Source organism: Ceratotherium simum, chromosome 13 (assembly GCF_057802395.1).
Source record: "Ceratotherium simum simum isolate JZ-2026a chromosome 13, ASM5780239v1, whole genome shotgun sequence".
NCBI classification, from domain to species: domain Eukaryota; kingdom Metazoa; phylum Chordata; class Mammalia; order Perissodactyla; family Rhinocerotidae; genus Ceratotherium; species Ceratotherium simum.
This window is the reverse complement of record NC_141912.1, coordinates 63,806,453-63,832,970: the sequence shown is the minus strand read 5'-3', so window position 1 is coordinate 63,832,970 and position 26,518 is coordinate 63,806,453. Positions and strand designations below refer to the sequence as shown.

Genomic DNA, 26,518 nt, shown 5'->3' with positions numbered 1-26,518 from the left:
AGTGAAAAGGAGAAAATTAACTAATGAAAATTTCATACATAATTTTGGTGTGATGCTTGGAAAAAAATAATGTTCTTATTGTGCTTATAGAAAACTCTACATAAAGGGTTAAATAGAAAAATAAAAGGAACTTATCAATCAGAATCCTTATGCCTTAGTAAAATTAACATGTTTCTATAATGTTTGGTGTTTTTCAAAGTATGTTTACATGTGACTCCATGTTTGAAACTCATCATAATTGTGAGATATTGGTAGAGTAGAAGCTACTATCTATTTATTCATTGAGGAAACCAACAAGTCAATGATTTGTCTGAAAGTAAATGTCCTGCTTTCCTTAAAGACATTATGTCTAGGAGTGAGGTGCATAAGATTTGCCACATATTTTATATTTCATTGCAATAAACCTAATGATAGTCAATTCCTTCCTGGTCAAACACCTGTAATCAAAATACAAGAGTATTCTTGGCAATGGGTCGTTAAAAAGAATTTTAAATTCATAGATTTTTCTACTGTTTTCTATTGCAGATTTCAATGAAATGGAAAAATTACTGGTCTTGGCTTTCAGTATGTACACACACACACATATTTACATGTCTAAAAGAGCTGAGCACTACTGAACTCTTGAGCAGAGAAGAAAAGGTGGCACTAAGATGGACCTAAATGTAAATATATAAGAATGCTCATTTCTTAAATTAACTTGCTTGTCTTTCAAGTAGCTTATAAAGCAGAATAAATCACTGAGTATATTTGGAAATAACCATTTGTAAATGTGGATAATGTCAATAATACCTACTCTAGCTACTTTCCTCTATAAATACATTTCTGAAAGAGCAGTAGTAATAATGACAAACCATGCCTAACAGCATCTTTAAAATTCTATTACATTCTTTAGCTTCTGACACTACGTTACTCTTGAAAGGAATAAAATAAAAGTAATATAAAATTATCTGGACTTCTTTATAGATGGAATAAATTTGCATAACATGGTGGTTGAACTTTACAAATTGAATACATTCCTCCATAATTATCATGAAGAATACATAAGTTCAATTTATTCTTTAACCTACCTTCTTCTGAAATGTAAGCTTTGATAGGGTACAATTTCAATTTGAAGCATTATTATTATTATTATTTTTTGTGAGGAAGATCAGCCCTGAGCTAACATCTGCCAATCCTCCTCTTTTTTTGTGTGTGTGTGAGGAAGACTGGCCCTGGGCTAACATCCGTGCCCATCTTCCTCCAATTTATATGGGACACCGCTGCAGCATGGTGTGACAAGTGGTGTGTCAGTGCGCGCCCGGGATCCAAACTGGCAAACCCTAGGCCGCTGCAGCGGAGCGCGCGTACTTAACCACTTGCGCCACCGGGCCGGCCCCAGCATTATTATTTTGAAAAAGCTTCATTTGAATATTTTTTCATTTCAGTTGGTCTGACAAAGACTCTCATAATTATCTTACAAGCCAAATTAAGAAATGTGGGTGGGAAGGAGGCAGGGTTCAAACATATTTGTACATGAGATGATGCTCATGCCCCAAGAATATCCATGGTAGCCTTTGCTGGTGTTCCATAGAGTTGTCAGGCCCTGTTCTATTCAGAATTTATTAATGATGTGAATGAAGACTTAGAGAGTAGGCTTATTAAATTTTAAGGTGACATAAAGCTGGGAGTTATTTCACTGGGAAAAAAACACAATAGAATGGTATTAGGGACTAAAATCCAGAAGATGAACTCTAACAATGACAAGGACCAAGGACTACTCTGTGATTCAAAGAGGCAAGCACACAGCAACAGGATGGCTGAAGATCTGACTTGGCAGGAGTTTTCATTAAAATGAGAGGAGGAGCATTGAATTGACTGCATGTCAGTAAATGTCAAAAGTGTGATATCATCGTACACTTAAAAATTTGTTAAGAGGATAGATCTCAAGTTAAATGTTCTTACCACACAAGATTTAAAAAAAGAAGAAGAAGAGAAAGGTCTGCCACAGGGGGAAGAATTCAGATGTAATGCTCTTGACCCAGCCTCACCCACCTGGCTCCATAATTTCCATGTCAAACCTCCCTATACCTAGGGAGTATAAGTTTTTTTGGAGTTGAAACTAAAAATCTGTTTATTATTATAATTTTTCTACTTTGGGTTATAGTTGACAATTAAAAATTGTATATATTTAAGCTGTACAATTTGATGATCTGATGTACATTGTGAAATATTCACCACAGTCAAGCTAATTAACAAACCCATCACCTTACATAGTTACCTTTGTGTGTGCATGTGTGTGGTGATCTTAAGCTCTACCCTTTTAGCAAATTTCAAGTATACAATACAATATTAACTAGTCTCATTGTTGTACATTAGATCTCCAGAACTTACTTACCTTGTATAACTAAAACTTTGTACCCCTTGACCAACATCTCCCCATATCCCCCTCCTCCCAGCCCCTGGTAACCACCATTCTACTCTCTGTTTCTATGAATTTGACATTTTTAGATTCCACATATAAGAAGAATATGCAGTATTTGTCTTTCTGTGTCTGGCTTATTTCACTTAGTGTAACGTCCCCCAGGTTCATCCATGTTATCACAAATGGCAGGATTTCCTTCTTTTTCAAGGCTGAATAATATTCCATTTATTGTGTGTGTGTGTGTGTGTGTGTGTGCGCGTGTGTGTGTGTGTGTGTAATCGCATTTTCTTTATCCAATCATCTGTCAATGGACATTTGGGTTGTTTCTATATCATGAGAGTTCAGACATCTCTTCGAAATACTGATTTCATTTCCTTTGGATATATACCCAGAAGTCAGATTGCTGGGCCATAGTTCTATTTTTAATTTTTTGAGGAAGTTCCATGCTATTTTCCACAGTGGCTGCACCCATTTACATTTCCACCAACAGTGCACAAGTGGTCCCTTTTCTCTACAACCTTTCCAACATTTGTTATCTCTTATCTTTCTTATAATAGCCATTCTAACAGGTGGGAGGTAATATCTCATGGTGGTTTTGATTTGCATTTCCTTGATGATTATTGACATTGAGCACCTTTTCATGTATATACCTGTTGGCCACTTGTATGTATTTTTTTGATAAATGTCTATGCAGGTCTTTTGCCCATTTTTAAATTGGATTGTTGGTTTTTGCACTGTTGAGTGCGTGAGTTCCTTATATATTTTGGATGTTAACTAGGGATATGATTTATCACTCAGTCTCCAGGAAGGGGTAGTTATTAGGAGGAAAAGGTTTTGGGGATGCTGAAGACAGAAATTAATTCAGAAACATGGTCCTAGATGCAATAGACATCTTGGCCATCACTGTGAGACGACAGAATAAGAAACTTGGAAATTAACTTCACAAGGCCATTTCATCTAGTCCTCTGCCCCCAGTTGGTTAAATGCTTAAGGCACCCTCAAAAGCATAGATCTAGGGAAGTAATTTTTTTCCCTGAGACTATTTAAAACTTTGATCAGGTGGACTGATGAACTCTTGGATAGAGAGGGGCTGAGAGCTGAAGGGGAAGCTGCAATTGTACACAGAGGTGTTGAGGGGAGAACCTAAATATAACTACTTTGTAAACAATTTCAAAACATGAGCATAGTTCTGCTCACTAGCAATGTGTCCCATCCAAGTTGCTTAAACACCTGAGTTTCTCCCTGAGGATTACAGTAGAACCCACCTCATACAGCCATTGTGAGGAATGAATGAAATAATAAATATGAAGCATTTGGAACATTACAGGTAGTGCATAAATGTTAGCCATTATTCACCAAGCTTTTCCTTTAATTTCTTAGCCATCCAGACTTATTAAGCCTTTCTGTCTTCAACAAATTGGCCGTTGGGAATAAAACTGGACATAGAATTATATAAACTGAAACTTGGATATCATCCAGTTCACTTTTTCCAAATCAAATCTTCATTGTAACACCAAAAAAACAATAACTGAAAACAGAGGTGCTCTAGCAGAAGGAGTTAGTTAAACGAAAGCTGAAGCAGTGGCTCAGTCTCAGGCCGCGATAGAAGTACATGACTCTGGTGCAGGGCATCCTTGCCACGTTTCCCCTGCCCTAAATAAGACCAGATATGTTCAGCCCCATTCCTGACACCTCCAGAAGGTCCATGAGTGTTTTCTGGGAAAGACCACCAGCATGTTAGGGGGTCAGGAATCCATACAAGAGAAAGCGTTAAGAGGACTGGGATTTTATTAACTCGGTAAAAGGCAAGCCAGTGTGAAATACACCACTAGTCCTCAAATATTTGAAGAACCCTTCTGTATCTGAGGCAACAGACTACTTGCCAGAGGGCACAATGGGGAATAATAAATAAAAATGACTAAGAAACAGATTTTGTGTTAATACACCGGGACGGTAAAAGCGAACATGGGATCTGGAGTCAGAAGCCCCAGATCAAAGTCCTGGCTGCACTTTTTATCAGCTCTTTGACTTTAGGCAAGTCACCTAAACTCTGAGTCACACAATCCTCATCTATAAGGTAACAGAAGTTAATAATCATACGAGGAAAAAAAAACACAAAATATTTTGAGACTTTGAAAGAATTTGAAAATAGTGATAACAATAAACCACAAGAATGGGGTGCCCCATTGCTCAGTGTTCAAGAGAAGCTGACCAGCCATCCCTGCAGGTTCCTCTCACTGGACAGTATGACTAACCGGACTGGAGACAGAAGGGCACTGCTACACTCCCCACTGCAAGTGCAATTCGCTCACTTACTGTGTATGTGTTTGATCTCTAAGGCAGTAGATAGCAAACAAAGGACAGCTACAAAGAGTCACTAATGTCAAGAATTGCATTTGGCTAAAGAATGTAGTTAACATCCAAAATCTTTACAGAATTCATGAACGAGCTGAAACTCCAACACACTCATTAACCTAACTCTGCAAAGATCAACTTAACTCAAACTCCAAGAAATGACCAACTGCTCTAGATCAAATTATGGTCAATTCGTTTCACCCAAACTATATCTCTACATTTGTGCTGCCAATCTTGAAAATACATGGAATTTTCTGGATTGTAAAAGCTCTGTCAAAACCTCAAATTTCAGCCTTTGGATAGTTGATACTCTCGTTATGCCCATCTGCTTGCTGTCTTTTGGTTTCATTATTATCTGTGTTCAGAAATAAGTCGCCCGAGATTAGTAAAGCCCGCAGTTGTTCCAAGCTTACTTACCCTCTGACCCTCTTTTCCAGGTGGGCCTTGGGGGCCTTGTATCCCCAGGGGACCCTACGAGGACAAAAGGACACATGTTAATAGACCATTGCAAGTACACCTGCCTCACAGAGAATGCTGTGAAAATTAATACCTACTTAATTGGTTAAACAAAACTCTTAAAGTGATTCGAGCTTTTCCAAGGTTAGACTATGTACTATATCAATAAGGATGAATTGTCCTTTTTTGACTGGTTTATCTTTGTAGTTAACTCCAGAAAAGAAAAAAAGGCAATTCCAAGCCAGGTGGCAGGCCCCACGTTCACTCCCGGTGAAGACTCTCATACGATCAGATCCACGTTTCACCAAACTACTATAAATAAATGGTAACAATATTTGCAAGCAGAAAAATATCCCTCTTTATATATTTAAACTCTATAAATACAACTACATTTTTGGTTGAGAGTAGCTCTGTAAGTATCTTCTAAGAAAACACGTGGTTATTTCGTCGGTTTCAACCTGTCTATTCATTAACACTTGATTTACAGTATTACAGACATTAGTTAATACTGTCTTATAACATGGTCAACGGTAGGGAAGATAATCATGTTTTCAGGTCATAATAAAGGCCCAGGAAATCCCAGGTACTGTTAATCTGGAAGTCAAGTCTCCTGATTCTTACAGATAGTTATATTGCATGGGAATTCCAATTCACCATGACACTCAAAATGATGATATTGCTAGTTTTAAAAAAACTTCAGCAGTCATTGCTAAGCTGTTGCCTCTCTGAAAGCTTCTTCTTAGTCCCTCCTGCTGCCTCCTCCTTTCCTATTCAACCTTTAGATGTGAGGGGGATTTAGGCTCCTTTCCTTCCCAGTCCATACAACTCAAGAAACCCATACATGCTCCTCCTAACACTCATGCCAGAAATCTAGAGTTCGTCCTCCATACTTTCTTCTCTCAAACTACCTTTTCACATCCAGTTACCAAGTCTGGGTGATGTATCTCCAAAATATATTTGGTCCATCGATTTCTCTCCATTTATGCTGCTCCCATTCTCACTTCTTGCTTGCTCATCTGTGAGAGCTTCCTAGCTGACACATGACACAGACCCGCCATCCTCCACATCACCGCCAAACTGATCTTGAGAAAACCCAGCCTGAGCTTCCCTGATTTTCCACGTGAAGGGACGGACGCCTTGTTTCACAGTCTCACAGTCCCTTGTACTTGTTCTTTAAAGAGCTGATCACAAATTTATTTAAATGATTACTCGTGTAATGATCCGTTTCTCTCAACAGGCTCTAGGAAACACAGTAGAATCTGTGTCTTGTTCATCATGGTATGTACCTATGATGCCTGAGTGAAAAAAATCATATTGGGAAATCAATTCACTCTAATAAAAGTTTTTGGGTAAAAGCAGTAATTTTTCAAAGAGTTCTACAAATATTTATGTTTAACTGATCATATAGTAAATGCCTTAAACGGTTTGGAATAAATGAGAAATCCAGTCATACATAGTCAAACAAATCTAAATTCACCTTCTTTTGTTCTTTTGTTATCCAATTTAAAAATAATTAGGATTCATTTTTATAATATGACCTTTTCCTTTAAAAGTCGTGGCTAACTTTAAACTAAAACATCAGATGTGCTTGTGATGACCTATAATTATTTATTATGTATATATTCATTTTTCTGTTTTTTTCGTAGCAACTACATTTTCATAAATGTCATAACATGCATAATTTCTCCATCTAATTTTATTTTGAATAGAAAAAAGTGATAGGCATATTTTAATTTTTCATTCAGAGACCTTTCATTTGATTAAAGTTGTTAGAATTTAGTATAAATTATTGTAACTAATATTCAAAACTCATTAGTACAAAAAATTCTGCACGAATCACCAATCCTCAGTGTTTCCCCAAGTCTTTTGGACTCCTTCACAAAACACTAATAAAATGTATGTATTTATTACTTTCATTTCTTTTATCTACTTTTGGAACAACTTGATGGTATAGGGACATGTGGATCCTATATTTTATTGATTTAGGCAGAAATAAAAACCAGAGAATGAAAAAAGTGATCAGTTCTGTTTGTTGTTATAGAAAAACACATAACTGAGGAAAGTTGGGTAATTAGGCCAACTTTAGGACGGTAAATTCCTAATGTATATAAGAGAAACAAATGTTGAGATCCAAATATACCAAGTATTAATTACAATATAATCACAGGGAGTTGTATCATTTTTTATAAGACTGACACAATCTTGGCTCTAGATTAAACTCTTCCCTCTTACCCTTAGAAAATTATTATCATTTCATGAATAGTCAAATTTATATATAACATTTTTGCTATCCATCCAAATGCTGACAGCTCTTTCAGTGTTTTTAAACATGAGCTGCTAAAACATCCACACACCAAACATTCATCAAGGGAGTACAATTAATTCCGAGCCACGTATAATAAAAATTCCACTTCCTTTACTAGTTGGAGAAGTTACAAAACAAAAGCCTAAATAATGCAAAAATATTAAACTTTATTTGGAATGTATTCAATGGATTAAAAAATATTTATGAGAACCCTTTGTGTGCGATGTTCATATAGTAAGATAGGGTACACTCACATACACAAACCTACTGATGTGCCTCCTAGAGGTTCATGATTATGAATCCTTCCCCTCCACACCCCCCATTGCTAAGTTTAGGACCCAGCTAGAAATCTGATAAAAAAATTGGAAACTTATTTTTAATCTCCAATGGATTATTCACTATTTGAATTATCCATGACCAGTTTTTAATCCTAGCCACACTACCTTAATGTTCAGAAAGTTCTTGAGCTGTCTTTATTGAATATTAGTTGACATTTACAAAGAGAAATATCAATATTGTCATCAGTAAAACATTGGCCAAACAACTGTAGAAAAATCATATTTTTCCCAAAATAAGAAATTAAAATTTGGGGATGATTCATTATTTACAATTATCTAGCTCACTATTCTTCCCATTTGGTAAATCAAACAGTGGATTTACTTATCACTTACTATGAACATTACAGACATACCTAAACTCCAGCTCACTTGAATTATACTCGGCAGAGCTCAGCATTCATCTCAGAACCCCTCCCACAATTCTTTCCTACTCTGGCCCTGTAAATGCCACTTTGTGTGTACTTAACTGATCCTCTTAGTTGACTATGAGTTCTAGAGGACAGAGGATCATTTTTTCTATCCTCTAACACACTTAGAGAAGAGATAAACAAACACTTAGTAAATTGGATCATAAGAAAGAAAACGCTGGAATAGAATAATACTGGGCGGCGGTGGAGGGCAGCAGGTTTCCGCTGTACATGTAGTCATATATGTTTTCAAAACTTGGACTTGGACTTAAATACCACATGGGAGAGCTTTCAGTCTTGTCTGCATTCCTCATCTAAAGTGATCATTCTATTCTCTGATGTCTAAGAGTAAAATTGCCTTACAGTTCATTTAAGAATTGATAATTTACCACCTATGACATTATCTCTAGTATGGAACTTATTTAAATCTTTGACCAATACTTGACATTTTATAGATTTATGTCATTTTTATAGTTAGAGAATCATATCTTAAGTATCTTTGTGCACATGGCATATTTGCATAATCTGTGCATTATTTTCTTCTTTGATTTAATTTGCTGAAGAATAACGCTTATCCCTTTTTTCTACTTTTTCCATCTATTTAGTCTGCTATGAAAATAACTGTAAAGTGGGTTATTCATAAAATTTCACAAATGTAAAGATTTATTGCTTTTCTGAACGAGAGGCTTGAAAATGTATTTAGGATATTCACTATGTAAACATCTGCATATGTCTATCAGGCATTCATTATTTTTTAGTGGAATTCTGGATATTAAAATTGTTGACCAAGAAAGGCATTCATAAAGCTGTTACCTCTTTTGGCTAGGATAAAAATATGCAAAAATATCCCAGCCAGCTAAACCATTTTCAGTTCCAGTGGATAGCTATTACAGTGTGTTACATTTCACATAGCTCTCTCTGGACAATCTGCTGATTATTTAAGACAGGCTAGAGCTTATCTTCATGGAAGCCCATGTAAATATCTAACTGGGAAATTACTTAGAATTAACTGGCTCAGAACAGAATTTTGAAATGTTTAACAAATATAGCAGATGTTTAGTAGAGTTAATAGGGTAGATTAATTGCATTTGAACACATTTTCATTTGTGATAAGAGGCAAGATACACTCATAACTTCTCAATCAAAGAAAGGAGCTGAAGTAAAAAAGGGAAGTTTCATTTTAAAGTATTATTTGCACACCCTTGCCAGGAATGTTGTAGAACGTATGATACCTAAAACCCACTTCAACAAAAATGTTATGCAAGTAAGTGTATTGTAAGTGTTATGATTGTTGCTTTAGAATATGCTTCATGGACTTGAAACATAAGGCTAAGCAAAATCTGCATAAATTCTTAAAATACCACTAGGGCATTTTCTGTGTTTCAAATAGAGTGTACAAAATTAAAATGGAAGACAGAGTTTATCTGTCTTTATAGAAAATTTCATGCCTTTAATATGAGAACAATGGGAACAAATTTTATAGGTTAGAGACATGAGAACTGAAGACAAAAAGCAAATAAGTAAAAATATAACAGACCTATAGTCCAGTCATGGGAAGCGATTTTCATATTAGTTCTGAGAAGTGGCAGTTAACAATGCTTATGTTAATAAATTAAAGGAATGGCCAGTTTTATGTTATTTCATAGAATTCTCATGACACAAGAAAGATTTTCTCTTAAGGTGTGTAAGTATTCAGAAAAGGAATTCTATGTTACATATCAAAAGCCTATCATTTTATCCTAAGCAGTTGTCAGCGCACACTAAGAAATAGACGTCTTTGAAATAAAGAACAATAGAATTTCTTCCATATACTAAAAAAAGCCCTTACAAACCTTTCCAGTGACACTGACAAGGGAAGATTAGGAAGACCCACCACTAGGAAAGAAAACGCTATGAAGTATTTGTGTGGACAGGAAGGTCTCAGTCACTTTCAGTTACAGCAAACAGGCTCCATGACTGTGTGGACAATTTTATTCTACCTTCAACAATTTAAAAAATAGAGGTCATCTGTAGTGCTTTCAAAACTCAACAGTTTCATTCGAAAGCCGTGGCAGCATTTTAGAGATGAGACACAATGAGTTATGATTGTTTCATGTGGTTGCAGAAATGAATTTTAATAATAATCTTTTTGTATGTTTTCTGAACTCAGAAATCATATCTCTTTTTATTATATAGATTCTGGAACAGCCTGTGCTCAGTCACTATTGATTCAGCCAAACAAACTAGAAATACTATAAATTAAATAATAGAACATACTGTCTGTCAATCTGGAATGCTGTGGGACATCTATACTTCCCAAAACTTCTCTCTGACAATGACTTTTGCCCCCATTTGAGACATTCCACTTGGTAAGCTGCATACATCCTCAGTTCCTTTCCACTTTGTGTATTATCCAGCACAATAGCTTTCATTTAGTAGGTGTTTAGCGGATGAATGACTGCTAAAAAGATTCTGATGCTTTACACTTCTCTTGGTACTTCTGCTGTAGTGAGAATATTAATTGCCATAGCTACAGAAATTTCAATTTAGAAACTTATATTCTTCATCCATAAATCCCACTTGATACCTAAATAATTCAAGTTACTTTTTATTCTTATGTGGTAGTATTGCAAAATAGATGCTATTCTTCTATGTGGAGGGTTTGCCCCTTATTGAAGGAAGAAATATAACCTGCATTCTTTAGTTATCTCACATTGATGAGGATTAAGTACTTACTTTTTGACAAAACAACATGAACCAAAAAGATTAAAGGATCTATACAAACCATTTATTAATAAGAAATAGAACCAATGAAGTTATTTAAAGTGCTTATATCATTTAAAATAATATAGTTTCATATTTGGTAATTATTCTTGATTCACTTTCATTTATTTGTCATAAGTAATTTCATTGTTGTAATTATTCTTGACTATGAAAAACTTAATACATTTTCTTTATTTTGGCCCTAACATAATAAATGAAATGGTTTGATTTCAGTTAACTCAAGGTTCTGTTGACAAGTAAAAAATTGCTAGGCCATGGTCTGTCAAATCTGTTTGTATCATCTGTCTTAATGATTTAGGGAGGGAGAATATGATTGATTCAGTTTTAATGATTAGTCTGATCGCAATAGCAGTCTGTATTTTTGGATTGGCTTTGCCATAGGTGAGTGGCCACACGGAGACATGGTTCCACTGCAGGAAGAGGGAATAATGTATACAGAGGTTGTTTTTAAATGTCTTCTGAGGAATAGGCAACATGATAGAAATGTAATTCCAAATTTAAAGTCATTCAATAAGTTTTGCATTTGGGCTGTGCAACATAAATGACTAGACTGAAGGACACTTAATCTAGTAATTTTAAGATTAAAACATAAATCAATACCGAGATATTCACACACCACAAGAAAGACCTATTTATTGTATTTAATGCAGATAACTGTGAAGATGGTTTACACAATATCAAGCTAAGTAAGTTGCAATTGAGCAAGGTGGTGAAAACCAAGCTTTTAAGTGGGGAAAATGCTCCATATTGTAATAAATGAATTTTTAAAAATATTAAAAACATATATTGAAGTACTTTTCTCTTAAGTTCTTTTTACTGGCCTTCCTCCTTTTTGCCAGAGGCATCTATTTTCCTCAGGAGGATTAAGATCATAATAGCCTAAGTGTAAAGACAATGGAAAAGTCAATGTTCAACTTTTGACATCCAACAAAAGATTGTTGAGTTTACACAAGACAGTCGCCTGGAAGCTAGGCTCTATCAAGAGAAGAGTGTTTCCAAATATCAAGTACATCATTGCCACATCTCAAGATATGTTCTCATAGATCCTACAGTTTAACCATGAATCACGGGCACAGAGCAAGAAGCAGATGTAAGCGTAGTTCTCCCCAACCAGAAAGGGAATGTAAAAAATGTCCTTCCCTTCTGCTTCCCTGAATGAAGAGTTTCAGGAGAAGAACGGTGAATCAGTCAGACATCAGCATTCTTGCTTTCCCTCTTTTTGGGAAACCAAGAGGAACAAGAATTCATAAGGCATTAGATTTCTCAGTAGGAACACTGATGCTAGAAGACAATGGAACAAAACTTTCATAATTCTGACGTGAATAATTTTCAACCTAGATTCTATACCAAGACAAACTACCAATCAAGTGTGAGAGTAGAATAAAACCATTTTTAGACATGTAAAATCTCAGAAAATTTACTTCCTTTTCACATTTTCTTAATAATTTACTTGAAGATGTGTGCACATAAAGGAAAGAATAAAACCAAGAAAGGAGATGATGAGGAGAAGCAGCACTGGAATCAACCCAGAGAAAAAAGAAAGGGAGTCACAGAATGAGAGTCTTGTAGTTGGCCTAGACAGCTGCTGGCCAAGCCTGGAGTACAAAGTCTGAATGGGACTCCCCCCAAAATAAGAGACTCAACGAGAGCATTTAAAAAATATGGAAGATAATTACAGGGAAATCAGAAAGACAATTAGACACAACAGAAAAACAAAAAAGAAACAATGTCAACAATACTATTCAGAAAGAAAGGAGAAGTACACTACTTGGCTCTGCAAATACCAATATTTACACAGTCATAAAAATATAAACATTTCATATTTTTAAAATAAAAATAATACTATAACTCTATTAACCATTCACCTGTGACTGAGTATCTGATTTTTTTCCATTCTGCTACTATTTCAAACAATGCTGAAGTAAATAGCATTATATGTGCATAATTTCATAAATGAGTGAGACTATCTATAGCAATATTTTCTGGTTCAATGCAAATTTGAAGTTTCAATAGCATCATATTGTCCTCCATAGAGACTGTATCCGGATATACTTCCCTCAGAATGTGTGGGTGTGTTTCTCCACATTTTTCCCACACACTGTACTATCAAACTTTCTGAACTTTGCCAATCTTTTTATTTATTATAGTAAGAATACTTACCATGAGGTCTACTTTCTTAACAAATTTTTAAGTCCACAATAGAGTATTGCTAACTAAAGGTATGAGATTGCACGGTAAATCTCCAGGACTTATTAATTTTGTATAACTGAAACTTTATACACATTGAATAGCAGTTCCCCAATTTCCCCTCCCCCCAGCTCCTGGCAACTACTATTCTACCCTTTGTTTAATGAATTTGACTATTTTAGATACCTCATATAAGTGGGGACTAGACACATATTTGTCCTTCAGTGACTGGCTTATTTCACTTAGCTACTGTCCTTCAGTTTCATTTATATTGCTGCATAGGCCAAGATTTCCCTCTTTTTTAAGGCTGAATACTATTTCATTGTATATATACACCACATTTTTTTTATCCATTCATCTGTTAACATACATTTAGGTTGTTCCCATTTCTTGGCTATTTCGTCACAGGCGTAGAAAAGATGCTCAATATCACTAATAATTAGGGAAATACAAGTCAAAACACAATGAAATATCACTTCACACCAGTTAGGATGGTTACTTTAAAAAAAAGATGTGTTACCAAGGATGTGGAAAAATAGGAAACTTTGTACACTGTTAGTGGGAATGTAAAATGGTACAGCCACTGTGAAAACCAGTATAGAGGTCACTAGAAAAATTAAAAATAGAACTACCATATGATTCAGAAATTCCACTTCTGAGTATTTATCCAAAAGAATTGAGACCATTCCCAATCTTATGAGTGAAAACTAGTATCTTAGAGCCATTTTAGTTTACATTTCTCTTACTATGAGTGAATTTAGATGTCTTTGTATGTGTTCAAGAGCCATCTTATTCTTTGTAAACTCTGTTCACATCCTTACCCAATTTTTAAAAACTGTTTTTTTTTTTTATTGATTTGTAGGAATCTATCTATATGTTAGGAAATCTAGTCCCTTGTTATTATGAGTTGTAAATATTTTTCCCAAGTTGGCCGTTTGACTTTATAATTTTTTTTTTTTTTTTTGCCACACACAGGAATTGTTTGTTAATGTGGTCAAATTTCCTAATTTTTTTTTTTCATTTTTACTTTCTGGGCTTTTTAATATTTTTTTAAGTCATTCTTTATTATTTTTAAAATTTTCTGTATTTTCCCTAGGACTGGTTTAGTTTTTCACTTTTAAAATTTTGATTCATCTGATATTTTTATTGGTAAAGAAGTGATGAAGGGATCCAACTTTGTGTTTTTCCAAATGCTACATAATTGTCCCCAATCCATTTATTGAAATATGATATTTATTATTACGATCCTTTCAGTTTTGTTTGTTTTTTAACTATATAAATTTTGTTGTTATTGTTAGTGCCGTGGAGTGGATTCTGACTCCTAGCGACTCTGTGGACAGCAGAGCGGAACCCTGCCCGGTCTTTTGGTGCCATCCTCTCACCTTCCGGCGCTGTATCACACAATGCTCTGCTGCTATTCATAGGGTTTTCATGGCACTTTTTTTGGAAGATGGTGGCCAGGTCTTTCTTTGTAGTCTATGTTAGTCTGGAAGCTCCACTGAAACCTGTCCACCGTGGGTGGCCCTGCTGGTGTGTGAAATCCCAGTGGCAGAGCTTTCAGCGTCACAGTAACACACAGCCACCACACTGTGACAACTGACAGATGGGGGGTGTGGTTCCCTGACTGGGAAACAAACCCCAGGCAGCAGGGGCGAATGCTGAATCTTAACCACTAGACCACTCGGGCTGGCTATGTAAATGTACTGCTTTGACAAGTATTAAAATTTTATTTAAAACAGTAAATAAGTTAAAGCAAATAAACTGATTCTCAAAGTTCACTTATTGCATGCAGATTCAAATTCAGCATTTGAAATAGCAGGGAATTGCCCTAATTTTTATACCTGGCAACTTATCCTAAAGTATACACCAGAAAATTTGCTATCACTGGTAACTGAAGCTGCTCTCAAATTGTAATAATTTGCCACTAATTTGGTTATTACAATGGCTATTATTATCATGTAAAGTATTTTTTTTACCATCACTTTGTCTTTTGATTCAACTTGTACTTGTTGGTGGCTGAACCAAGGAGGTGGACTTGACAGACTGAATAAGCCTTGTTAATTCTGCAGAACAGTTGAAACAATGCCAGGGTGGCTGCTTAAATATTGAATGGTTAATTCTTAATTCCCCAAATCAGTGAGAACTCTTTATGAATTAAGAATTAACTATATGGAGTATTTTGGTAATGTGTGCACTAACTAAAGGGTAAAGTAGTTGTATTGTCTATTTATTGGCTTTTTGTGGATGTTAAGTGAGAAAATACATGCTAGTAGTCTTTATATTGACAAAAAAGACTAATCCTGGAAAATGTTAGAATTCTGAGACTTAGTTAAATACATCTGAGAGCTCACTCCATTTTTGCAGTAATTATATTGCGGGTCAATGGACAAATTAGCCTATATACAAATATTTCTTTAAACACAACCTTTTAGAAATGGGGTCAAACATTCACTCTACATAACCACATCTATTTCACGGACTGAATAAGTTAAGGGTGTGTCAGTGTAACTCCAGTTCCGTGCAAGTAGCATTAATGAGGTTAGTCACAGTGTGTCACACAGACCCCCCAGGATGTTGTTCCCATGTCACCTTTCCATCTGCTGGGTTGGTAACATGACAACCAGAGTGGGATGCTATCCAAGCCGGGAACAAACCCCTTAATTTTCAAGCTACCAATCGAACACTAGAAAGTTGGCATGAAAGTAAATTACAATTAATGTTTCCCTAATATTTCAATGAAATGGAGCAATCAGAAAGTTATTTTCAAGCTTCTGAAAAAGACTGACAGGTGTGTCAAGTGAACAGATCAAGACGATTTGAGAGTCAGTGTACAATCTGAAGCTGTAACAAGCAAACAGACGGTAGTGAGTCAAGGACCATGCCAACGACACATACAAAGACTCCCATATGTGCACAGAACAAAACACAGATGCCCTAGTGGACATTTCATCATCATTTTGACAAATCCTCTGCTGACCTCCATGGGCTCACAATAAATTCGGAAGAGGATAGAGAGTTGACATTTACTGCAAACCTGCTGTTGTGTCAGGAATTCCACTAGTCACTTTACACAGGGCTTCTATTTAATTCCAACAGCTCTAAGAAATAGAATTTTTCCCTTTTATAGATGAGAAAACAAGCCTTTTGAAGATAACACTGCAAATGGGGGGGGGTCCTGAGCTCTAAACTCAAATATGTTTGACCCCAAAGTGCTTCTACTTCTGATATACTCTCCTCCCACATCCAAAGCAATATGTGGAGTGTGAGATTTATTTGAATATGCATCATCTTAATCCATGAATGGGGTTTCAGGTCACTCTTATCAGATTTAAGATGTAGGATCACCCTTGACATTTTTACACATGAAGATATTAAACTTTCCAGAATATATTATATTAGGAAACTAATAGGTGGTTGTGAAACAGGACGGCACTCTATAAGAAATGGAATGGACAATCCACAGCACAGACTGAAAGGAAGTAAGAAAAGCAAAGCCCCAGGGGCAGCTGAGGCCTGAAGGTGCTCAGAAGCCGGATGAGGCAGCAGCACAGTTAGCAGGTGTGGTACATCAAAGGACCACCACTCGCCAGGATTTGTGAAAAAAGGGACACAAAAATATGCACAAGAACTGATTGCTGGAGACAATTCTCCATGACTCTTTTGCATTTCTACCTCTCTTGTGAGTGAGCCTCTAACGGCTCCATGTTCTGAACTATGTTTTCACCCTTCAGGGGGTGGCCCAAAGGGGGCCTAGAGGATTAAACTTAATTCTGGCTCCCCCACCTGGATGCTCTTGTTGACTTGACATGGTCCCAGATGAACGAGATAATGGCCACTTGGCTGAGTCACTGCTCACTCAGCACCCTTATGGCAGCCCACTTGGCTGAAGTGGGGGACAAAATGGGTCTCTCTAAGTTTTATAAAAAATGTCCATACCCTTGTTGATGTACCTGGATTGATGCCTCAAGTCAAGAGGAAAGGTCAGTTCAGAAACCTAAGGAGAGAATGATCTGGCTTTCTAAGGTAAACCTGGATGATTTACGGGATTTGTTCAGCTGGTTGGGTCTGGGATCCTAGGGAACATGGTCGAGATCAGTACTGTAGGTTGGCCTCATCTACTTGCTTGGAGTGCTGTTAACGGTAGCCCTCTTTGAGTGCCATACAAGACAAATTAAACAGTTTTGGTCCCAGCCTCTGCAGATAAGGTTCACCAGAGTGGTTGATGGAGTGACATACTCATAGGAAAATTTGCCAGAAGCCAAGACAGTGTAGAAAAAAGGGGTGGATGCTGTTGGGAGACCATGGGTCTTTCATGTTTCTGCATGTCTTGTGAGAGAGATACTAATTGCTCCTGGACTATCTTTTTAAGGATGTTTACATAGGAGAGCAAAGGCCGGATTTGCTTATTCTTCAGAATATTAAAGATAATGCTTCTCTGAGGCAAAGGCAGTTTCCTTGCAGTCCATTATAAAGGATTTGGGTTCCCTAAGCGTGGAGTTCTCAGTTGTGACACAAATCTAGTGTCCACGCAGTACCTGTCGGGGTTGCTCCTGAGGCGTGGTGGCAAGGGCTACCAGTGCAGACAGGACTTCACGCCACCTGCTCCCGTGAGTAATACCCCCATGAGTAATTCCACCTCTGCCCCAGCTCAGGAGTCTCCTGTCTTCTGCCAGGATTCATGAAGCCGTGGCAGGCTAAACTGGTACCTCACAAGTAGGGTGAAATACCGTACACTGGGAAGTCAAATCCTTTCTCTATATTGGGAATACATCTGACTTAGTGAAACTATTCTTTATATTTAATCTCTATCCTTTTAAAATAATGTGATGAAATAGAGATGGCTTAAAGAAAAATATATTAAAGGGAAGGATATTAGATCATATGTAGCTAGACAAATTAGAATTCCTTAAGAAATGTGAAAGAGAAAATAGCACTTTGGAGTTGGAAATGACCTTTGAAAACTTCTGCTTCGACCCTTAAATATTAGTAGGTGACACACCCAAGGTAAAATAAAGAAAGAAATAAAAATAAAAATAGTTGTATATTTCATCATAGATTCTAGGTTTCTTGTTCTTACATCCAGTGTTTCTTTTTTTTTTTTTTTTTTGTGAGGAGGATCAGCCCTCGAGCTAACATCTGTGCTAATCCTCCTCTTTTTGCTGAGGAAGACCAGCTCTGAGCTAACATCTATTGCCAATCCTCCTCCTTTTTTTTTTTTTTTTTCCCTCCCCAAAGCCCCAGAAGACAGCTGAATGTCATAGTTGCACATCCTTCTAGTTGCTGTATGTGGGACGTGGCCTCAGCATGGCCCGAGAAGCAGTGCGTTGGTGCGCGCTGGGATCCGAACCCGGGCCGCCAGTAGCTGAGCTCGCGCACTTAACCGCTAAGCCACGGGGCCGGCCCCCATCCAGTGTTTCTTTAACTACTTCTCAAAAGATGACTTTAATAATAAATTAAAATACATAAAGCTTCTGTTCATGTCTGCAGCATACTGAACAGAAGACAGGACCCTTCAATTAAGGAGATAATTCCAGTTGCCCACAAATAACAGGATTCTCAAACTGATAAAAAACAACGAGGGGTGGTCAGCATGCCAGGATTGCCATTGCCCAAAGTTTTCAGTGTGGAAGACAGTGACTACCCGCCCTAAACTAACTAACTTTGGTAGCTGGAAAGAGGGGATCTGCTCTTCCTTATGACCTTCAAGTCAGAGATTTTATATTTTCCTATAGATGTTTTCACGGTAAGATTTGGTGATATTTCACTTCCATAGTATGTTCATCAGTGAAACATATTTGTTTTCTTTACCATGAAGAAGAAATATTTATTAAGCACCTACACTGCATCAAGTACTCTTAGCCTCCGGGGATGTAGTTGTTCATAAGACAGAAAAGACTGCCGTCCTCATGGGGGTCATACTAGAGGTGAGAAAGAAAACACCTCAGTTCAGTTTACATTAAATAGTTTTCTTAACCTGAAAGAATTCTACCCACAAAGACACCGTGACTATACAAAGTTCTCTTTGAATATTTATCAGCAATTATTTCATAAAGGCCTCATTCCTATTGATGTTCATTTCTATTGATATTTTTGCCACTGAATATTAGCATAATAACAATATTAACATAATAACAATAATAGGAAAGCAGCTAAAAGTTAAACAGTACTTACTAGGAGCCAGTCATCACTAACAAAATTTACGTATACTAATTAATTTAATCCTCACTACAACACTATGCAATAAGAAATATTACTATTCCATTTTACAGACGATGAAACCAGCACAGAAAGGTCACGAAACATGGTCGGGTTCAAACCCAGGCCGTCTGATCCGGGATCTGCATCCGGGATCTACAGCTCCTAAGCTGTACTGCATGAATTTTTGGTTTGTTAAAAACAGTGGAATGGTTAATTGGAATGAACATAATTCTAATCCTTTTAGAGAGCAATCATTTTTGAATTCCATTTTATAGATCAATTCTACCCCCTCAAGTTTTTTAAACGCTTAAAGTAGCATTGAATTAAACTAATTTCTGTATAGATTTATGACTTTAATACACGTTTTTCTGTATATAACTTTTCAAAAAGCTTACACATTTTATAATTTTATAATGGCATTTGAGATACGTCTTAATGTATTTTTCTAGATTGCTGTATCTCAACATGAAATAAAATTGCTCTTTCTTAAGAGTCCCAAATTGCCAATGTATAGCACTTTTAGGAAAGAAAGTTTTACTGTTGAGTTTTAAAATGCATAATTTAGAATTTTGATGAAAACAATCCGAAATGTCTTTTGAAACAGAAGCAAACTATAAACAGAAGGGCAGAAGGAGCTAGTCTCAAATCATTCGTCTAATGAAAGACACATAAATCACCTCCCTGTCAAATGAACTGATGTAGGTTTTTCCAAAACATAAATCTTCTCTGAGGCTAAACATAAATCTTTCTAGGGCCTTAAGCATCAATTCCTCTATATTTCTGCACAGAGTTGATAAAAATGGCTTTATAGTATAGAAACACCTTCTATTTTAATCAACTAATTCATTTATGTAAATCTTTTGCCCACAAATAAAAAAAGAATTGATTTTTAAAAATATTTCAACTGCCTTCTTTCTACAGGCCCACTAGTACCCTAAGAACCCCAATACTGAGCTGGATTACCAGTTTTAGAAAGTTAACGATGAATTAAATATGAATTATGTGACTATATAACACTAAAAGTATTAATTCACATTCAGGCAATTCATAGAAAGACCATTATAAATAACTCAGATTTTGATATGTGAGGAATTTAAAATAATCTTAAATTGCCTGTTAATTACAGGCAATTATGCTGTAATTAAATAAAAATTATGCTTTATGGACATTTAACAAGAACTTGAACATTTCATTCACTTAAAAATAGATGGTTATAGTTCCTTAAGACTTTTAGTAAGGAAACATTATTTAGTAGTTGAGTTTGTGATTTAAATGTATTTAAAGTAAATAACTGTTTAAATTACAGCATAAGAATTCTAGTAAAATAATGAGTTTCTCTGAAATAACTAAACGTTTCTGTGTAGTGCCCACAGTTACAGTTGTACGAATACTTGCAGACTATTTATACACTAATTGCAAATGATTAGTTTAAAAGTGATCAACTTTAACCACTGGTTGCTTTCTCCCAAACCAAATAGGTTCTGAGAAGGCAGTGACAGCAGACAAGGAGTGGGTTTGGACAAGAGGTTTATTTTTGCGTCTCCCGTACCTACGTAGTATCCGATACATAGTTAGTATTCACATAAGGGAGTAGGTAAAAAGGAGGGAGGAAGGGAGAGAGGGGAGCATATCACCTACTGAACTGATCCTTTTTGTATCTTGTACACACTAATTTAGAAGAAAAACTGTGTCACGGCTTCCCTCATGTGAATACTGCAAGATCTCTTGTGCATTAGGGTCATCTGTTAATTTGTGTGTCATTTGATTTATAAACGACCAGCTGAGATTTTCTCCCAGTTGCTTATGGCATTTAAGGCAGTTTTCATAGGGTGAAATCTGTGCTTCCTCTCTGTGCCCAGCTTCACTTACGCTGGATTTATCTGGGCCCCAAGGACCCCGCATTTAAGTATCATTTGGTGAGCCGTCTAAGACATTTCTGCTGCTGACGGACTTAACCTCTGGCTTCTGTGTAAACATTTAGCGCCATCTGGACGAGTATTTAATAACTCCCCAAAGGATCGGGGCCAGAGCAACATAGTCATTTTCCTGGGAACTAAAATTAGTGGATATATTACACGAAATAGCCCTGTTCTTCCTTCGTTCACCTGTCTCTTCTGACATGACATGCAAAGGCCAGAAGAGAAAAGAGCAAAGGAGGCAGAGGCGTTAGCCAACCGCTTCATTTCAGTAATAGTCCCTGCCTTGAGTCTGAAGCTTCAGTTAAGGATTTCAACAAAACTTTAAGTAAAAACTTTACTGTAAAATAATATACTGTAAAAAACAGTATATTATTTAGTTGAGGAGAATCTGGTATTAGTAAGTAAGAGTAAGGATACAGAACATACACAACAATTTTAAGAAGTTTTATGTATAAAGACATACTACATTTACATAAGATTAAGAGTTTAATAACAAATGACAAAGAACTAAAGAATTTGCACTTATTATACCTGCATATTTAAACATAAAATTTTGTATATAATATGTAAATGTAAGGAAAAAGCTAATGTAAAATGCCATAAATCAAATAACATGAATAAACCATAAAATATTTACCTTTAATAGAGGATTTTTATGTCAAAATCTTCATGATTTCAGAATAATCTACCAGAATCTACCTTTAACATAAATTGGCATTATGATCTTAGATAAATTGTATTTTGATCCATCAAATTTGGATGTTATTATGATAAGTTTTCCTACTTAGTGTTGGTTTGAGCTAACATTAATAAATATCAGCTTTGTAAATTATAAATATCGACAAAGGAGACATTTTGAATTCATCAGTAACTCATTTTTTTCTTCCAGCTTTATTGGAATATAATTGACAAATAACATTGCGTAAGTTTAAGGTGTACAACCCGATGATTTGATACACGTATATATAGTAAAGCAATTACCACGGTAGGGTTAGCTAACACCTCCATCACCTCACATAAATATCTCTTATTGCGTGTGTGGTGATAGTATTTAAGATCTACTTTCATAGCAACTTTCAAGTATATAATACAGTATTGTTAACTATAGCCACCATGTTGTACATAGATCCTTGGAACTTATTCATCTTATAACTGGAAGTTTGTAATCTTTGATTTCCCCCACCCTCCATCCTTGGCAACCACCATTCTACTCTCTGTTTCGGAGAATTTAGTTTTTTTAGATTCTGCATATAAGTGAGAACATACAGTCTTTGTCTTTCTGACATATTTCACTTAGTATAATATCCTCAAGTTCCATCCATGCTGTCACAAATGGCAGATTTCCTTCTTTTAATGGCTGAATAATTGAATAATTGTTCTTTATCCATTCATCCATTGACAGATACTTAGGTCGTTTCCATGTCCTGGCTATTCTAAATAATGTTGCAATGAACATGGAAAAGCATATCTCTTTGAGATCCTGTTTTCATTTCCTTTGGATATACACCCACAAGTGGGATTACTAGATTATATGGTAGTTCTATTTCTAATCTTTTGAGGAACCTCCATAACTGTTTCCCATAATGGCTGCACCAATTTACATTCCCACCAACAGTGCACAAGGGTTCCCTTTACACCACATTCTTGCCAGCTTGTCATTTTTCGCCTTTTTGATAACAGCCATTCTAACAGGTGTGAGGTGATATCTCATTGTGGTTTTGATTAAACTTCCCTGATGATTAGTGAAGTTGAGCACCATTTCACGTACCCGTTGGCCACTTGTATGTCTTCTCTGCAAAATGTCTTCAGGTCCTGTGTTCATTTTTAAATGTGATCATTTGATTTTTTTTTCCTACTGAGTTATATGAGTTCCTTACATACTTTGGATATTAACCCCTTATCAGATAGACGGTTTGCAAATATTTTCTCCCATTTCATGGTTGCCTTTTCACCTTGCTGATTGTTTAGTTTGCTGTTCAGAAGCTTTTCAGTTTGATGTAGTCTCACTTGTTTATTTTTGCCTTGTTGCTTGTGCTCATGGTGTCATAGCCAAAAAAAATCATTGCCAAGACCAATGTCAAGTAGATTTTCGTTATGTTTTCTTCTAGGAGTTTTATAGTTTCAGCTTTTACATTTAAGTCTTTAATCCATGTCAAGTTAATTTTTGTGAGTGGTGTAATCATTCTTTTGCATGTGATTATACAGGTTTCCCAAAACCATTTATTGGAGAGACTGTCTTTTTTCCACTGAGTATATTTGGCTCCCTTGTCAAATATTATTTGACTGTATATGCACGGTTTATTTCCAGGCTCCCAATTCTGTTCCAGTTGTCTATGTGTCTATTTTTATGACAGTACCATATCGTTTTGATTAATATAGCTTTGTAATATAGCTTGAAATCAGAAAGTGCAATGCCTCCAACTTTGTTCTTTCTCAGGATTGCCTGGGTATTTAGGCTTTAGTGGTACCACACAAATTTCAGGATTGTTTTTTCTATTTCTGCAAAAAATGCCATTAGATCTTTCATAGGGAGTGCATTGAATCTATAGATGGCCTTGGGTAGTAGTGTGAACATTTTAACAATATTGATTATTCTAATCCACAAATGCAGGATATCTTTCCATTTATTTGTATTTTCCTCAATTTCTTTCACAAAGTCTTATAGTTTTCATTGTACAGATCTTTTTACTTCCTTGGTTAAATTCATTCCTAGAATATTATTATCGTTTATGCCTTTGTGAATAAGATTGCTTTCTTTATTTCTTTTTCAGATATTTTGTCAGTGTTTAGAAATTCAACTGATTTATGTATGTTGATTTTATATCCTGCAGCTTTCCTGAATTTTTTTATTAGTTCTAACAGCTTTTTGGTGGTATCTTTAGGATTTTCTATATATAGGATCACGTCATCTGCAAATAGAGACAATTTTACTTCTTCCTTTCTGATTTGGATGCACTTTATTTCTTTTTCTTCCCTAATTGCTCTGGATAGGACTTCCGGTACTAAGTTAGACAGGCGTAGTGAAAGTAGGCACTCTTGTCTTGTTCCTGATCTTAGAGGAAAAGCTTTCAACCTTCCACCATTGAGTATGATGTTAGCTGTGGGCTTGTCACATATGTCCTTTATCATGTTGAGGTACGTTCCCTCTATACCCAATTTGTTGAGAGTTGTATCATGAAAGGATGTTGAAGTTTGTCAAATGCTTTTTCTGTATCTATTGAGATGATCATATGATTTTTATCTTTCATTCTATAAATGTGGTATATCACATTTATTGATTTTTGTATGTTGAACCATCCTTGCATCCCAGGGATCATGATGTATAATCCTTTTAGTATGCTGTTGAGTTATATTTGCTAGTCTTTTGTTGAAAATTTTTGCATCTAAATTCATCAGGGATATTGGTCTGTAGTTTTCGTGTTGTGTGTTTATCTGGCTTTGGTATCAGGGTAATGCTGGCCTTGTATAATGAGTTTGGGAGTGTTCCCTCCTCTTAAATTTTTTGGAAGATTTTGAGAAGGCTTGGTATTAATTCTTCTTTAAATGTTTGGTGGAATTCATCAGTGAAACCATCTGGTCCTGGGCTTTTCTTTGTTGGGAGGTTTTTGACTGAAGTCCCCTACTATTGTTATATTGTTGTCTATTTCTCCATTCAGATATGTTAGTATTTGCTTAACGTATTTAGGTGCTCTGATGTTGGATGCATATACATTTACAATCTATATCCTCTTGATGAACTGGCCTTTTTATCATTGTCTAATGACCTTCCTCGTGTCTTGTTACTGTTTTGACTTAAAGAGTATTTTTCTGATATAACTACCCCTTCTCTTTTGGTTTCCATTTCCATGAAATATATTTTTTCATCCTTTTTTTTTCAATCTATGTGTGCTCTGATAGCAAAAGTAAGTCTCTTGTAGGCAGCATATAGTTGGGTCTTTTTTTTTTAATCCATTCAGCGACTCTATGCCTTTTGATTGAAAAATTAATCCATTACATTTAAAGTAATTATTGGTAGGTAAGGACTTACTAATGCCATCTTATTATTTTCTGGCGGTTTTGTAGCTCCCTTGTTCCTTTCTTCTTCTCTTCCTGTCTTCTTTTGTGAATTAATGATTTTAAATAGTTGCATGTTTTGAGTCTCTTCTTTTTATCTTTTGTATATCTACTGTGGGTTTTTGCTTTGAGGCTACCATGAGACTTACAGGAAACCTCTTATAGATATAACGATCTATTTTATGCTGATAACAATTTAACTTTGATTACATACAAAAACTCTACCCTTTTACTGAAACTCCAATCCACATCTCATGTATTTGATATCATAATTTAGCTCTTTTTACATTGTCCATTCGTTAACAAATTATTGTAGCTATAGTTATTTTTAATACTTTTTCCTTTAACCTTTATACTGGAGTTAAATTGTTAACACTTCACTATATTACAGTATTAGAGTATTCTGAAATTGATTATACACTTTATAAGTGTGTTTTATATTTTCACATGTTTTCATGTTACTAATTAGCATCCTTTCCTTTCAGCTTGAGGAACTCCTTTTGGCATTTCTTGTAAGGCAGGTATAGTGGTGACAAACTCCTTCTGCTTTTGTTTGTTTGGGAAAGTCTTTTTCTCTCCTTTATTTCTGAAAAACAACATTGCTGGATTAAATATTCTTGGTTGGCTTTTTTTTTCTTTCAGCACTTGATTATTTCATTCCACTTTCTCCCGGCCTGCAAAGTTTCTGCTGAGAAGTCTGTGTATAGCCTTATGTGCATTTCCTTGTATGTGAGGAATTTTTCTCTCCCTGCTTTTAAAATTCTGTTTTTGTTTTTGATTTTAGACAATTTTATTATATGTCTTGGAGAAAATCATTTTGGGTTAAAATTTGTGGCGGAGCTATGAACTTCGTGAACTTGGATGTCCAAGTCTCTCTCCAGCTTTGGGAATTTTTCAGTCATTATTTCTTTAAGTAAGCTTTCTGCCTATTTCTCCCTCTCTTCTCCTTCTGGGATCCAACAATGCATAGATTTTTTCTGTTAATGATATTCCATAGTTCATGTAGGCTTTCTTTACTCTTTTCATTCTTTTTCCTTTGTTCTCTTCTGATTGGATAATTTCAAAGCACCAGTCTTCCACTTTACAGACTCTTTCCTCTGCTTCATCTAGTCTGTTGTTGATGCTCTCTATTACAT

At 35.7% G+C, this 26,518-nt stretch overlaps 1 protein-coding gene across 3 annotated transcripts in view; it reads right to left on the bottom strand.

Moving 5' to 3' along the window:
* Nucleotides 1-26,518, bottom strand: part of COL19A1 (collagen type XIX alpha 1 chain) — a 297,117-nt gene that overhangs the window by 132,075 nt on the left and 138,524 nt on the right. For all 3 annotated transcript variants that reach the window (XM_014782544.2, XM_087437889.1, XM_087437888.1), the window contains one exon: nucleotides 5,174-5,227. In XM_014782544.2, coding sequence (XP_014638030.2) covers nucleotides 5,174-5,227 — 54 coding nt within the window. The remainder of the gene's footprint in view (nucleotides 1-5,173; nucleotides 5,228-26,518) is intronic.